The 16627-nt window shown below is 39.5% G+C and overlaps 1 protein-coding gene across 10 annotated transcripts in view; it reads right to left on the bottom strand.

Annotated features, from left to right (window-relative positions):
• The window catches only part of LOC112981614 (protocadherin-15), a 1192166-nt gene that overhangs the window by 179939 nt on the left and 995600 nt on the right, over positions 1–16627 (bottom strand). For 9 of the 10 annotated variants that reach the window (XM_064513568.1, XM_064513569.1, XM_064513570.1 and 6 more), the window contains one exon: positions 2528–2636. The exons of the other annotated variant lie outside the window; for it this stretch is intronic. In XM_064513568.1, coding sequence (XP_064369638.1) covers positions 2528–2636 — 109 coding nt within the window. The remainder of the gene's footprint in view (positions 1–2527; positions 2637–16627) is intronic. 10 annotated transcript variants of the gene reach the window in all.

Here is a 16627-nt window from a genome sequence, read left to right on the forward strand (position 1 = left end):
AACAGATGGGGCTTGCTTACTTAGATGTGTATGCCAGTCACCATATGCAGGTCCATCACGTGGACTGAAATATATTTATGTTCCTGAAAAGTCAATGAGTGGAAAAATACAGAGCATGGGGGAAGGAAAAAAATTCCAAACATCAAGTTTCTAAATATGAAAATATTAGACATTATATAAGAAATGACATATTACAGCACTGCCCAAGTCCAATTTCTCCTGAACTCTTCTCTGGTGAAGTGCTTCACTGTACTTTGCAAGGTACTTCTTTCATCCAGTACATTAACTAATACTGGAAGCAGAAGACAACAATCCCTGGAGTATTCTGCTGTACCTAGTTTCTAATCTTTAAGATGACCCTCAGGAATATGCAAGCCTAATTTTGCATCATTTTATCCATAACAGTGCATTACTACCTGAACAAGTACACTCAGGCACCTTGATACACTGCCTCTCAGATTTGGGAGGATTGCACTCAAGTTCAGAAGAAGAAAGCAAGCAGAAAGTAATACACTGGTAACATGCTTCGGCAATTTCTTCATTTCTGGAGTGCTGTACCCTCAAGTCGCGTTTGCCTTCAGCAGTGCTACACTCACACGAACGTGCAACAAGACTTCCACGGGTGTCCTGCTTCATTATGTGAAGCCAGTCTCTAATTATTTGTCAATGAATTGCAGGAGAACCGGTCGTTCTTGTAACTCCAGAGGATCCCTTGTAGCCTCCTCCCTGGAAAGACCTCTAGCTTTACACTTGAAGGGCTAGTTCGCTTGACAGCTTGCCAGGCAGGGATCTTTCTCTGCAGGTAAGAATTAGGTTAGGAAGCCACATCAAGTAGAAGTGCAAGTTATCACTGCAGTGATGCCAGGCTTTGTTAAAAGAAAGGCTTCTTTACAGTAGATCTTGAAGATATATGAAGGTAAGTCAGCATATCTTTCTCAGTAAGACATTCATAGGGCCCAAGACACCTACCAACACTTGTCTTGGTGTAGAGATGTGCTGGGGGAAAGAAAGGTGAGCGGAGTAGAAGACAACACAAATTAAAACTCAGTCAAATAGAATTCAAAATCAATCTCTCATTCAGCTAAGCAGCTTATTCTTAGTTCAGACCTTCCAGCATTAAAAAGAGAGAAACACACACCTGAAGGCATAAGGAAGAGCTACATTCAGATATAAAGTAAAGGAAAATCCCTGTAACAAGAAATATCTGCAAAGGCTATTTCCTGTGAAACTATTTAATATATTCCATGATAAAGACTCCAATATAAACAGCATTGCATGCTGGCAAAAATGAAGACAGATTTTAAATCGAAAAAGGAATCCTTTTGAAGACCATGGCAAAAATAGCCTTTCTAATGAACAATCAAAATAAATAAATAAATAAAACTGCTCCTATAATAAATCTTTCTGTCTTCACCTGGGAGAAATAATTCAATGATGCAAACATTAAAAATAACGAAGATTAATGAAACAATTTTTTTTTTAAACAAAGTTAACTCACAATGAACTTTGCAAGTCACACAAAGAACTTTAAACAAATGGACTAAATGCTGTACTTGGGGTGCATAACTAAATAGCTGATTTTATAAATAACCATCAAACTTATTATTTTTCCCCACTTACAGAACAGATCTATAATATCCATGAACATCTTTTATTGTGACAAGCAGAACTGTGCAATCTGCTCATTAAAAACTTGGCTTTTACAGCGAGAAACTCACAGGGCTGAAGTCTAAAGCAGCAAACATGAAAAAAATGGGGTTCCACAAAACACACCAATTCTCAATTCCCAGGCTGGTCATAAGGCACAGAAATTACTATAGCATTAGTCTCTGTACTTGGGGAGGGAGCAGAGCACAGGGAGGGTCTGGAATCAAAAAACATTGCGCCTTAGGCCTTTCCATTATCTAATTATACAAGTTAAGCAATTGGAAATAAATGCAAAAGAGAGGAAAGTAGCAGGGGGAAAAATAAATAGCCGAATGTAAGACATCCCGCAACAAGGCGGGTACCTTTAAACTCTTCCCAGAACTGCATTCCTCAGTGGCCAGAAAAGCTGTAGACAACGACACAAATACTAAAATACAAGGGAAAGCATGCAAGACCACAGGCAGCAAAATGAAAGGTGCACGCAGTCAGACCCTTTAAATTGCTCTGAGCCAAAAGACTCTGAGGAGGAAATTTGCTCTAATTGCCTTTCTACAGCATCTTTCAGTGCGCCTTTGCACCTGTGAATGAAAAATGCATCGCAGCGAAGCTAGGAGCACAGACGAGCATCTCATTTTGCTTGCTGTGCTGCTCCATTGGCCAAAGCAGATAATTCTGAATCTAATCTGAATAAATAATAATAAATAATGCAGCCATTTGAAATAAGCTTCTAAATTGCAATTAAGCGTAAATAGGTACAACAATGATTTCAAACATCCCACTAACCACAGTGTGAATTTTTATTAGGTTTCCACTCTCCCAGTTAATCTTTCTCTGGCCGGTCATAATAAAGTGAGTGATAGCAAGAGGAGCAGACACCAACCAACTAGGATGGAATAGAGGATGCCCGGTCGATCCGAAGGAGGCTGGATGTTTCGGTCCTGATCTATGGCTTGTATCGGTGGAGTGACACTGATAGGATTCACACGTGCCTGAAATGGGGGGGGGGGGGGGGGGGGGGGAATAATAATGACAAAAAAATCAGACAGATTCAAAACATATAAATTTACAAAGCTGCTATATGCAGGTCTCCAGATTTAATACAAAATCAGAATAATTTAATACAAAATCCCACTGAAAAGGATATTTACTGAAATTGCAGGAGAAAAAGCACTTGTGTTTAAGTGTATAATTACAGTACATGTCCCTTTTGAAATCAAACAGGCAACGCACTTGTTTCTGCTGCAATCTTTTTCTTTCGGATATGTTTTACATTAAAACAGTATCTCCAAGGAAAGGTTCTAAGCGTGAAAACGTTCAAGCAAGCACTTGACTATGCTACTATAAATAGTTCCTTGAATCAGACATTGCTTATGGCAGGGAAATGCAGCAAATGCTTTAAAAAAAAGGAAATGAATACAAATTCCATTTGAAAATCATCGGAAACTAAAACAGCAGAAATACCAGAATATCTACTGCAACAGAAATCAAGTCGAAGCACAGACATCCCAAAGGCAGCTACATTTGAAAACTTCTGATGGACTTTGCAAAAATTCACACTACTAGTCAGAAGCGGAGCAATCTCACACGTTGAACACGGAAACGGAAAGCGAGAACAACAGAGTTTCCATCCCAATTCATAGATTTTCATGTTGTTTGGTATTTGTATGCCAGTTCCTTCACCTTTCAAATTAATGGCATTCACGTATCTATTAAGAGCGTTTAGCCCTCACTGTTGCTTTGCGTACTTTCTGAAGTTTCCAATTTCGGTAACATTGGCTGTTTAATCAACCAGAAACAGAGATATTGCACAAATGTGTATGCACCGCTCTTCTCCCTCCTTTCACGGTTTTGATCTGCATGGCCAAAACATTCAGCACTGTCTCCGAAATAAAAATGCATTTCCCCCCGCTCTTTGGTTTTCCAGATGGCTCATCTGCCTCCAAATGCTGGGTTCAGCACCTGCGTGTCGCTACTTCTTGCTCCGGGTCTTTTCTCACAGTTCCCAATAACCAGCCTAGGTCCTTTATCAACTGCCTGTTGCCACATCTGACTCTTTCAAAAATTAAACTCTTAAAAGCGTAATGATGAAGAAGAGCTCAAAATAGGCATAAAGAGAGAAGAAGATATATTTGACATACATTTGAATTTTTAAAATGCTGTAGGAGCACATAAAAGTTCCATGCTGAGAGATGAGATTATGCATAAAAATGTCCAAGGGAAAAAAAAAAAAAAAAGCCATTTCTAAATTGATAGTAATAGTTGAAGCACTTGAAGACAAATCCAGATTATAGCTCAAAACATACCCCCAGCACAGTTTCATTGGAAAAGGTTGGCTAAATCTTCAACAGAAGCAAGTTTGATAAGGAAAAAAAGAATGAAAAATGAAATCTGCCAAATTTTTATTCCGTAAGTTTTCTTTTTCTAAGTGCTGTACACACCCAAAAATGGGATGACCATAAACTAGAAGATATCAGGCAAAGAGATTAATCGCCATCAGCTGAAATACTTAGGGATAATTCAAAGCAGCTTTGAATTAAATAGACTGATGTGCCTTGAAGGAAAGCCAAAGATACTTCCGGATTGTTTTAATAATCTGTGAATAGCGCAAGTAACTTTTCCATTTAAACTTAAATTAGAACTACGAAAACATAACCACGCCAATGAGGCGGCCGTTGTATTAATGCACGTGGAAGAGCACACCTAAGATCTTTTCAATTGGGGAACATACAATTTTTAATAATTGTTTTAAGAAATCTGCCATCAAAACGTGCTTTGAGATTAACAGCAATAATAGCGATGACAACAGCATAGGGAGCTAAGTGATATTTCCTCCTTTCTCATGTGTTATAAAGTTTTGCAGTAAGAATATTTCGTGTTCAACCAAACATTTGAATTTCATGTGAGCATGCAAGGAATCTGGTGTTAAAAGTGCATATTCTGTCACACCAAGGCTCCAGACTACTTATGTGTTTTTGTGGGCTTAGCGACACACTGTCTACTATAGGAAAAGCACCACGGGAACCCCACCTAAGCATTTGGCTTTACTTTATCGCCAGCATGCATTCACTCGTTATTTAAAGCCGTCCCTTACAGGCTATGGCCGGCGCACCAATTAAAGACCTCGAATCGCAATGCAGTAGCTTGGAGCCCGTGTTCTTGCAAAGAAATCTGTCGAGAAAAAAATAAAATGCTTATGGGGAACTGCAAGTACTTAAAGAAGCAAGTACGGGGAAGGTTATTCAGAATAAGTGTCCTTCAAAAAAACAGTCATGTCCAAGCAGAGAACATAAGAGGGTTCACAAGCTCTGGCAGAAACAGATTATTTAAATAAATTAAAAAAAAAAAAAAAAGTCAGTTCTGGAGTAAAATATGTAGTGGGGTCTTTTTTTTTTTTTTTTTTTCCCTTCTTCTTCCCCATTAAGGAAGAGGTCTCTCAATTGCTGGGTTTGGTCTTAATAGACTTTGAGGTATTTAAATACAGCAGAACACAATAAGGCAGGCCTCAAAAAAACCTGAAAACCCAAGTTGCCATCAGTATCACAAGCAATAAAGAAACGAAATCCTTCTTCAAACAGAACTGTCACAGGGAGCCTGCCAGAGAGTCTGCAGGGCCGAGGGATTATCAAGGCATTAAAAAAAAAAAAAAAAAAAAAAAAAAAAAAAAAAAAAAAAAAAAAAAAAGCTCAGAGAGAATAAGGTAGTAGCAGAAAACCTAAAAAATCAGCTTTTTATTCAAACCTAATTTCTTCTCAAGTATTTTTCCCACATTTTCATTTATCCATACCCACAGCCTTTCTGTGCAAAACCACCTAGCGAAACCTGCAGTGCTCTTGCACAGGGAAACCCTCTTAGCAACGTTTTGGAGGGCGAGGAGTCAAAAACGACTGTGCTTTTAACGAAATGGGGTTGCTTGCGGGCTGCGAGGATGGAGCGGTGGCAGTGCTGCCTCAGCTCTTTTCAGCGGACCCCTCTCCCATGAGCAGTTGCTACAAAACAGGCAATGAGGAATAAAGCACTTATCCACAAATGGCACAAAACAGCACCATTCCCTACCCAAATGGTCTGTACTTCAGAAACGAGTAGCAGCTTATCTCTAAGCTGGCAAATCATTGATTAGTCCCAAAACTTGCTAAGTGAGCCATAAATCTCACATTCCTGCAAGCGTATTTTAGCATCCTGACAGGGCGGAGGGAGAAAAGAAACAACTGAGTTATTTCTTTATTTTTAAAGTGGAGCTTATTAAGTTTATGAGCAAAACTGCATTCAACAGTCCAAGTAGTATTTCTAGGCACCTGTGTATGAACATTGATTTTTTTCATGATCACGTAGTGACTCAAATACAGTACAGTGACAGTGAAAGGGAATTCCCAACTTAGAATAAGCCAATTTTGTGCTTTCAAGAATAATAAAGCAGAGGTGACATTTTAAAAAAAGTTTCCTATTTGCTAAAGATTTTGGATTAAAAAAAAAAAAAAATACTTGAAAGTGTTCATCAAGACCAGACTTTCAATAAAGAGAAATGTAAAACAGGGTATGTGTTATAATGTAACAACTCAAAGTCTTTGGAATAGCTATGTGGACCTTACATCTTTGGGAAAAACGCTGCTGCAGTATAATAACCCTCATGTTGCCAAAAAAAAGCCATGTAGCATCATTTCTACTGGGAATAATTAACCCCGAGCAATAAAAGAACAGCTTTCGGGAACGCTGAAGTACCTTCCTGACAGCAACGTGCTCCTAGCTTGGCACATCAGGAGCGCACCTTCCCAATTTTTCAAGCAGTGCAGGTCGGAAACACTCGACTTGAAATTAATGGAATCAAGACTGTGGCAATCTCTTGGGCGTGAGAGCTGAACTATGTTGCCTCTCCGAGTCGCACCTCAAACACCTCCCCAGAATATACCGACGTCATGCATTAAGTGCGCTTTTAAGTGACTTAAACCTCTCAGGTCAATAGCATGCAGTTCAGTGTACTGAATTCCCCCTGCATCTACCACAGTTCTCCGTATCGCCTGCTGGTTGCTAAATAATTACATGCTAAAGAGTCACGACGTACCAGAAACTAATTGCAAGAGTCGAAAAGAATTTAGGATTGCAGGCTAGCTGCCCACTCCAAGATCCCATACGGAGCTACACTCGATAAAAGTTGCAATTTGCTGTAGGCGGCTTTAAGGCACTTTTTCCTATCAAGTATTGAATGAGAACAGAAAAAAATCACTGCCTATTATTTGCAACAAGTCTTCTAAAGAAGAACAGGGGACCCTAGTAACTGTTGCACAGTTGATATTGTGAGGACAGCTCTACTCCATAAATCAGATTTTCTATCTTTTCCATGTTCTAGCTGAGATGTAAAGCTAAGTTAGCCCATTATATCTATTCTCTATCTATTCTTTTTCCTCCAGGGCAGATAATAAAGAAAAAGGGAGGAAATGACAAATTTTTAGACTTAGAAGAATAAAGTTATTTTCTGCAATGAGGTTGTTTTTCTTGATTACAACCAATTGTGTTCCAGGAAACTGAAACACAGTCAGCCCCACTGAACTGGGACATTGCCTCTTTACCGAGCAGGTAACTTTCGGATATGAAGGACTGCCTGTATCAACTGCTGGTGAGGGACAGGAGATGCTGAGAGTCGGTGGAGCTGCCAAAGGACCACAGACCGGGGGGGGGGGGATGCTGCTTCGACAGCTCACCACCACTTCTGAGCAGCCCAAAAGCTTCAGCTCCCTCCTGCTTCGGAGAGCTGGCGCCAAGAGGCACTGCACAGGCAGCTGGCCAGATAGATAGATAGATAGATAGATAGATAGATAGATAGATATAAATAAACCACGCACTCTTCCTTCTGTCACTTTTTGCATTGAGGCAGCTGCCTCCAAAAGTTAGTATTTCTACCTACACTTTGCTCAAGGTAGGAGCCGATGACCTGATTCAGCTCTATCGCTACCCCTCGAGCCGACCAAGGCACTCCAGCACTGCCAGGTCAAACATCCGCTCCCGGAGCCGTCCCCAAGACCAACAGCAAAGTCACAATTGAGCCCTGGATGACAACACACACCATAAAAAATATTAATAGCATTCCTGATGACCAGAAAAGGAAGAAACGCTCTGAAAACATATATTACTCAAGGTCCGTGATAAGACAATACATAATGGTGCTTTGGACAACAACCTACCAGAGCAGGAGCATTTACTAACATTAGTATTTCAGTCTGCCAGTTCACGGTGGTGTTCCTTAGACAGACACAGTTGATGTTCTTATATTAACTCGCCTTTACCTGAACGCATGCATGACTCACTTGGCTGTGAAAACCAATCCTAAAACACAGTTTTACCAAAGAAATTAATATTCCCATAGATTAACTTCATAATTTATAGTGAGCACTGTGTTACCTATTCAGTTGTCCTAAGAGCTCAAAGACTCTCATGGATGATCTGCTCCACAGAGGTATGCAGAACCTCTGTCAGGAGATAAACGCTGAACAGTTAAACACCATCTGTAATGAGCTCAATGAATTGTCTAACACTAAATCATTTGAAACATCTCCCCAGGTACTTTCCTCTGAGAGTATAAGAACATACATTCAATTGTGAAAAGAGCATATCTAAGTTCCAGGTTATGCTAATTTATTCAGATTCAGCAGATTACAATATTCATTCATTTTTTTTGAGGTTTAGATAGATGTTTTCTGATATAGTAGCAAGTAAGTATTTCAGGCTGTGCAGTAGAGAGCATTGCAATGAGGATTGCTTCCAACTGACAGTCCCCATTGCCTTGGATAAAACTAGGAAAGCACATACATGCTTTGCAACACCTGACTCGCATGACTATGCAGGTGCAGTACTATTTTCTTTTCCCACCTGTCTGTGTGTACACCATGCCTGGACAACACAAAAAAAGGGCAAGCGATGACTAAGTTAACACACTCTTTCTACAATTCTGGTTTAGACATGATCAATAACAAAAGCCTCCTAAAATTGTTTATTTGCTGACCAGGCAGTCTCATGGTATTTTCTAGGAAGCACTGAGAGCTGTAGATGTAACTCATAATGATAGATTTCACTGGCTATCTTAAATATTGCAAGAAAAAAAAAAGACTTGCATTAGCTAACAGTTTTTCTTGGATATCTCTCATAGAATACAGTAACAGTAAGGCAGTAAATATACTGTATCAAAACAAGAAGGCCATATTAATACAGAAATGTCTTAAAAAAGACATTTCAAGGCAAGATTTTTCAACCCTGAAACGTATTACTTCTGCAGCCTTCTCACTTAGGAAGATACAATGGTGCCCAATGGACTCCAAATGAAGCCAAGGGCCTTCGACACGCATCAGGCTCACAGCTGAGCTGAGTAACCCACTGATCAAGAAAGCCAAGCAACCTCCTCCCCATGCCAACAAGGGTGAGAAGGCATCTGCTAGGCAGAAAATACTAGCAAAGAAACATCCATCACCGTGTGCTGAAATCCATAACCCTCTCAAATATTAAACCAACACAGTTTTTGATGAACTGAGGAATCATTACGGTTATGCTTCTTTATCTCAGGCTTTCTTGAGAAATGCGTGAGGTTGCAACACAAGCTGTAAGTCGGGAATTAGCTAAGTTACTCCCGTGCCGCACAGAAATGCAAACAAGGATACTACCAAGAACTTAGTGAGATTCATTATATGACGTCAAATCTCATTTTCACAGGATCTTACCATCTTCCCTCTTTTCTTGCCTTCCTATTATTTGATAGGAGTGCCCACAGACTCTCCCCTCTCATCAGCAGTCGTGGAGAAAGGCAGTGCCTCACATCACGAATCTGAGGAATTTACCCAAATCTTTGCTAGCCAATACAAAACAAATACACACATAAATACAAGGTGAATACGAGTTTCTGATCCCCTCTTTGACATCGTACAAAACACCAATGCTTGTGTCCCTTTCAGGAATGCTGCTCCTATAATGAAAGTGTCACACTTTAAAGGTCCGGTGTTAAGCCTATATCCTAAAAATTCAACCTACAGAAATAAGGTTTTCAATAGCTTCATAGAAATTATTTTGTCACATGCATTTCAGCTAATTTCACTCATAGTAAACGTTCAAAGAAAAGAAAAAGGAAGGCTTCCTTCATTGCTTACGCCCAGGCTAGCAGAACGGCAGAGAAACCGAAGGTCAAAAGAGATGAAAGCCCTGGTTCTTACAATAAAACAGTACAATATTATTTCCTTTTTGTTCCGTGTTTTAAATTATGGAAGACAGGTCTAATGGAGATGTCTCATATTGTTTACTTGAAGACAAAATCTCCTCCCCAAAAAAACACAGAAAATGGAGTTGCTCCCAAAAAAGAAAATATTTGAAGAATGTTGAAGGAAAAATTTGTTCCTGCTATAAAGTCAGCAAAGATCTGAACAAAAAGCCAACACACACACACACACACACACACACACACAAAAAAAAAAAAAAAAAAAAAAAAAGATTTAAAACACACCACAAAACTGAAGCACAGAATGGAGAATAAATCCTCAGCAGAAAATTGTTTTGATCCAATTGCTGCAGGAGCTAAGCAGGTTTGTAAAATAAGAATTCTGCACCCAGAAAACCATTCCCCAGAAGAGGACAAACCTCTGTGAAGAAGAAAACTCCTCCAAAATCTAAGTTCCCCAACCTCAGAGATTTACAGCCAGGTCAGATGATCCTATTTCCAAGGGCTGCTCAGCAATTCGCCTGATAAATAAATCATGTGGGAGAAGCTTGTTTGCAGCACTGCACACCTCAAGGCCCAGAAATAATCAAGTAATGGTAATTTGGGAGTGGGGAAGTTGTTGTGCAAGTTTTAAAGCTGGAAACAAAGTTTGAACTTAAACTAAATTCAAAAGTTAAATTATAGCACCTTGTTCAGCCATTCAGCATATTGCATGGAAGTTGTGCTTTGTTTTCTGTTGCATAAAGAAGAGCATGTCCAGTATTTATGCAGTTTCCTGAAACGAAAATTGTAAAGTTCCAATATCCCGACACATCGTGTTGTTAACAGAGCATGCTGTCAAAAAACACAGTCCCTTTCCTTCATTGGTAAAAACAAGTCATCTTTGAGGGGGAAAAAAAGAAAAAAAAAAAAAAAAGAAGATACTTTGCAAGAACAGTGAGGACAGCATAATGAATCTCCTAGCAAAGGGGAAAATAGCGACTCTATTTTTATCAATGATGTCTTCCAGCAACAGCAGGGCCAAAAAGGAATTGAATTTCATTGGTATCTGATCACAGCGCTTACTAAATTGCTTTTTCTGTATCTGACAAGCTTTATGAGAGACATCTCCAACAGAGAGCCCATGCTGGAGACTAAACAAAATGCATAATGCAGGGGGACTCCAGGCTCGGCAGGCAGGTATCATCTCAGGCGCAATTCAGGCATAAGTGGCAATGCAATCTGAAGCCCGTATTTGTTACAATTTGGTGATTGGGGAACAATAAACATTTCCTTTTTGACATTTTGCTCTCCCCCCACTCCGCAAAGCTATGAAGTCTGCTTCCCTGATTATCTTGCAAATTCTGGATGGGAGGTTTTTTTATCATCATTGTTGTTCAACAAGCAGGAGGAGGCAACAGGCTGTCTGCAGAAAAAGCAAATTATAAAATCCAAGACAAGCGCACCGACTCCTGCTTACATGGCACAGATTCACATAATAATGGCAGGCATTTAAAAATCAATATAATACTTTACCACAATCATGTAAAGATTTTTTTTTTAAATTGTTAGAGTAACTTGATGGCAATAAAAACCTATGAAACATTTGCCCCATTCATTTTTCGTTTGCAATGCATATTAATCTTACTTGCTAGTATTAAGGAGAAGCGGCTGATGGCTTCTCTATTTCTTCAGGGAAATTAGCCATAACATAATAAATTAGAAAAGCCATGAAGAGGGATGATTGGAGGCATGATCCATGGCATGGAGTGGATTGCAGGCAAGCAGAGACCAGCTGGCCGATACCTTACAACCCAAAAGGCTGAGCAGAAATAGCCTAAAAACCTGCCTAGGCTACACAAAGTAGCCTTTTAAATTTACAGTCAGTATCTTTTTTAGAGGACATGGCTTGGGTACTGACATGTCCTCACCTGGAGGAGGAGCAAGCAAGCAAGCTCAGAAGTCAGCAGGTGAATTTTGGAGGAGTCGATCTCCAGGCAAGCAGCATTTCCCATCCATCAGGCTGTAGAAGGAGGGTAATCTCGCGGGGTTAACAAGCAGCGCTGCAGACCACTTCTCTCAGCTTTGTGAAGAAACATTTACACTTTTCTGATCGATTTTTTTCCCCTGCACTTGCAATTAACAGGTGTTTCTCTAGTTTAGGCATGGGAATGCCAGGTGAAGCTCCCAGATGCCTGACTTCATCCAAACTATGCCCACCGCTGTCCTCCTCTCATTGAAGTTTGTCATCCCAGACCCAGTGACAAGATCCAGTTACAAATTCTGTATCGCTATCATTACAACTGCTTTTTTTTACACTGCTTTAATAGTGATATTAACAGTGGCGTTAATGTTGCTTTTAGACTGAAGGCAAAAGGAAAAATAATAATTTTGCTAGGTATATTTAAGACAGATTTTAAATAAATTTGTCCAGTTGTGCAAGTAGATGTGCGCATGCACACACACAACCTGCAATGATCCCACACCGATTTTCAGAGGACAGTGTCTACTTTACCAGCAAAACGGCTCCTCACGCAAGCTACATGGATGTTTCTGTGCTGCCCTTCCATTCTTCCAAAGGAGATAAAGTTCACCTTCACTTCTCTTAGGGTTCAGGGAAATCTCACTCTTACATTTGAATGCTGCTTTGCTCAAATCCAAATAAATCTTCCAGAAGGAAAACCAGGAAATTTTCATAAAAACTCCTAGCTGTATAGCCCGAGCTGCCTTTGAACCAGACTGCTTGCACACTGCTGTATTCCTGGTGGCATCAAGGTGGATGCAGCCTCGTTGCAAGGTTTTCTCCTTCCAGAAGAGAGTGGTCCACGTCTCGGGGGATTTCCTCATGCTCTTGAGGATACACTGCTACAATTTGAGCAAGTCCATCATCGCTAACACACAGCCAAGACAAAAACAATCCTGGTCAGCGCAAAGACGGGCTGCCGCCTCCCTACCATACAGGGAGAAGCATCCTCCTCGGCGATACATTTTCTCTGGCTTCTTCTCCTTTGGGGCACAGGGCCAAGGCATTGGAGAGAGACCAAGCTGCCATGCAGAAAAAGCAAAGCTCCTTCAGGCTCTCCATTCCCAGCTTGATCCCGACACAGATGCAGCAGTTAAATTGCACTTAACACAAAGCAAGGCTAGGGCACATCTGTATTGCAGGCTGTAGGAGAACCAGGAGACTCCAAAGTCAACCTTAAAAAGACCAGGGAGGACCCAAAAGAAAAGGTAAAGCAGTCCACGGTGAGCACTAAGCTGCCATACCTCCATGGCTATCAAGAGCCGCACGGTAATCAGTTAATTGAAAAATTAATACCATCTACAACTCTCCGTCTTGTGACAATCTGACAGGAGGAATCTTCTTCACAACCCTTAATGAACAGCCAGTTTATAGTTTAATAGGACAAACCAGCAACTGAAATTATAATTATCTTTATAAGGAGCGGTGTTATGACACAGATGAGAATTTTTCTGAAGTGAAGTTCGCCGATAAGGCATCGCTGCAAAAGTAGTTTGCTTAAATGTCAGCCTTTAAAACCTTTAAACGCTTCTAAATGACATTTGAGGATCAAATAAATTAATACATATGCTTTGCCTTTGACAAGATCTCCACTTCATGCCGTAACAAACATGGTTTTTATGAAATAGACAACAGAAGCACATATTGCAAAAGAGGCTTTTATATCCAAGATGGCAATTAAACCCACAAAGTGGATGATTGCATATGCAAGATACGGGGCTGCACTCCGTCCGAGGCAGAGATGAGACTTTCTCGGGCACTCTTTCCTTTCCTGAAGCTCTAGTTTTTGAGGAGAGAAATGCCCAGTTACATCACGTCTGAAATCTCTTGACATTTTCACAGAAAACGGGACAGTTTCAAACTTTGGGTTTTGGAATAATTTGCAGAAATGAGGGATCAGGCTTTTCTACTGTCCTCATAACTATTTTTTCTGGCATGTTATGATTAAACCTTCTCTATTATGAGGCAGAGTTTTCTTTATTTCAAACAAATTTTAAAACAATGAAAACTGGACAATGCCTAAAGAACACAACAGCACGAAATAGCAAAATCTTCTTCAAGTAAGACCAGGGTGTTTGGAAATTTTTGCACTGCAGTAATTCCATGGGTTTTTGGCATGGGTTCTCCCCTACAGCCAGAAGAAGTTTTATACTAGTAAACCTGCACTGCTGGGCACATCAAAGCCACCCAGGAATCCTGGTAACTTCTCTCAAATATTTTTGTATCTCACTTATATGGCTGATGAGTCAGACTGAAGTTTGAATCAAAGCAGATCATCTTCATACCTGAAAGTCATGACAGCTCCACAGCTGTATCTTCCAAACAAAACCAACTCCTTTTTTCTCGATTCTTAAAGGAAACAGATCTGAGATCAACGCTGTTTAAAATTTCACTTTACAGCTTGGAAAATACCTAGAAAATTGGTCTCTCTTCCCTATGAGTCAAACTGCCTGCCCAGATTAGGTCTCCAGGAGTCTAGCATGGTCCTCCCTCCTTCCCAGCCTTCAAAGGAGCCCCACAGTCACTGCTTATCAGAGCCCCCTTGATGAGCCAGCCCTACAGATAAATCCAAAATGTTTACACCTTACCTCAAAGAACCAAAAAATGCAGTGGTGTATTTTTTCCCCTTTATTTCATTTTTGGCTATATTTGGTAGAAAACTTCAATTTGCGGTCAAACTAAATGACCCTTTCCCCCTCGAAACAGCTGTTTGCTCATTTGAAGAAAGATTAGTATTAACAGAAACCTAAAAACCAAGTTCAAATTGTTGATTTGTAAAATTATTTTAATTTCATTACTAAATTTTGTGAAGCGTATTCAACCAGCTCTCCTTTCGCATTATTAAAGCAAACAAACAAAAAAAATCCATATGCCTTCCTGTTACATCTTACAATGAAAATAGTTCTTCCCCCCACCTTCCCCTGTAGGTACCAAACCTGTCTGAAAGGCAGGCAAGAACTCCAGCACCATAATCCCACACTTAAAACAGGTTTCCAGTGTTTAGGGTGAACTGTGCCACATCACTTTTACCCTACCCATAGGCATCAACTCAGTTTCTGAAACACAACGTGGTTAAAACCACCAGTGGGAAAGTAGCTCTCAAACAATACTCATTCGTTCTTATGTTTATCTCACTTGTTCTTACACTTATTTTTCATTTGATTAATAATTTCAATTCATTTCATTATTTATTCATTACACTTTTAAAGTTAAAAGAATTTTTGTTGTTGTTGTTCCTGAGATGACAGGCAACCAAGTTAACTTGCCTTCTATCTGAATTACATCTATCCTTAAAGTCCCAAGTTAATCTTAGATACTAAGCAGTCACTGCCAGGCCTGGTCGATGTATCTGGAAACAGAGCTGCCTGCCTGCCTGCTAAGAGAGAAGAGCGAGAAGAGTTCCCAGCTTCATATATTCATATATTAAAGTTCCTGGCAATTTTACTGACAATTCTTTTTAATTATCCATGCCATCTTAGCATAGTCCCAAATACATAAAAATTAATTACCTGTAACATCACATCTTTATAATTTTAACCTTTCCATACTTCACTACTTTTCAGTGACATTTCCTTTAAATTAAAAAAAAAAAAAACTATTTATCAAAAGATTGCACATGGGAGACGGACAATCAATCACAAAAAAGGAAAGGATGGGGAAAAAAAGTCATAGCAGAAGAGTTAAAACTCCTTTTATGAACCTTATCATGCACTAGCAGATAATCAACAGCTTATCAAAGCCTTTCCTTTTGACATTGCTGAAAAGAGTCACTTCCATAGAGATAATTCAAAATCACTGGTATCGAGTTACAAAAAACCCCACCCTAGTAAATCTACTGTGAACACTACTGCCTATTTAACATTGTCCATTACCTTGAACTTAATATCAATCGGGTAACCTATTTATTGCTGAAATTAGAGTGAAAAGAGCCAAAAATGCAAATTAAAAGGTTATAGATAAACTTTTCAACAGAAACTGCAGCCAAAATAGGATTTTATCATTGCTTTTGAACTGCTTTCCAACTTCCAAAGCAATTCAAGAATGCTTATCAGTTCATCATGCACCTATGCTTAAATTTAATTAGAAAAGTTGCTATCTGCTGCCCAACTAGACTGCAAGTAATTTGGCCATAACAAACAATTTGCCATTTTCAATAAAAAAATAAAATAAAAACTGACAAATGCACGCCTATCACTGAAATCAATCTTCATTTTCCCTTTCTTATACTCTCAGGTTTTACCTAAATTGCTAATGCAAAATTAATACCTGAAAAATGGGTCAATTTGCTCATCCTTCAGCCAGCGGCAATGGGACTGCTCAAAGCCTCAGAATACAAGACAGATTCTTTCCTAATTTACTGCACAAGAAACAACCTAAGACTGTAGAGCTGCAAATCGACTTTTAATACATTTTCCCTCCTCAGTTCACATAGCATGGCCAAAGTGATGCCACGGCCCTGCCTACCAGACAATTTTTGGCTTGTAAGTACATGGGAACCGATTCATCTTACGGTTCAACATCTCCCGCACTACTTCTCATGAGGGATTCCAGTCCACACCAAGAATTGCCATTTAAAATATATATACATATACACAATAAGAATATGCAATAAATATGCATACAAGAAAGTACATAATTGTCGCAAATAATTTCTCTGATGCTTTTTTTTTTTTTAAAAAAAACTTTTGCTCAGAAATAGTTTATGAAGCAAAGGCAAAATGATTGCGGTATCAAACATGAAATTGGATTCATATGGCAGCCTGGACAACATGCAAATATGATAAAACCAA

This window comes from Dromaius novaehollandiae, chromosome 6, assembly GCF_036370855.1.
Source record: "Dromaius novaehollandiae isolate bDroNov1 chromosome 6, bDroNov1.hap1, whole genome shotgun sequence".
NCBI lineage: Eukaryota > Metazoa > Chordata > Aves > Casuariiformes > Dromaiidae > Dromaius > Dromaius novaehollandiae.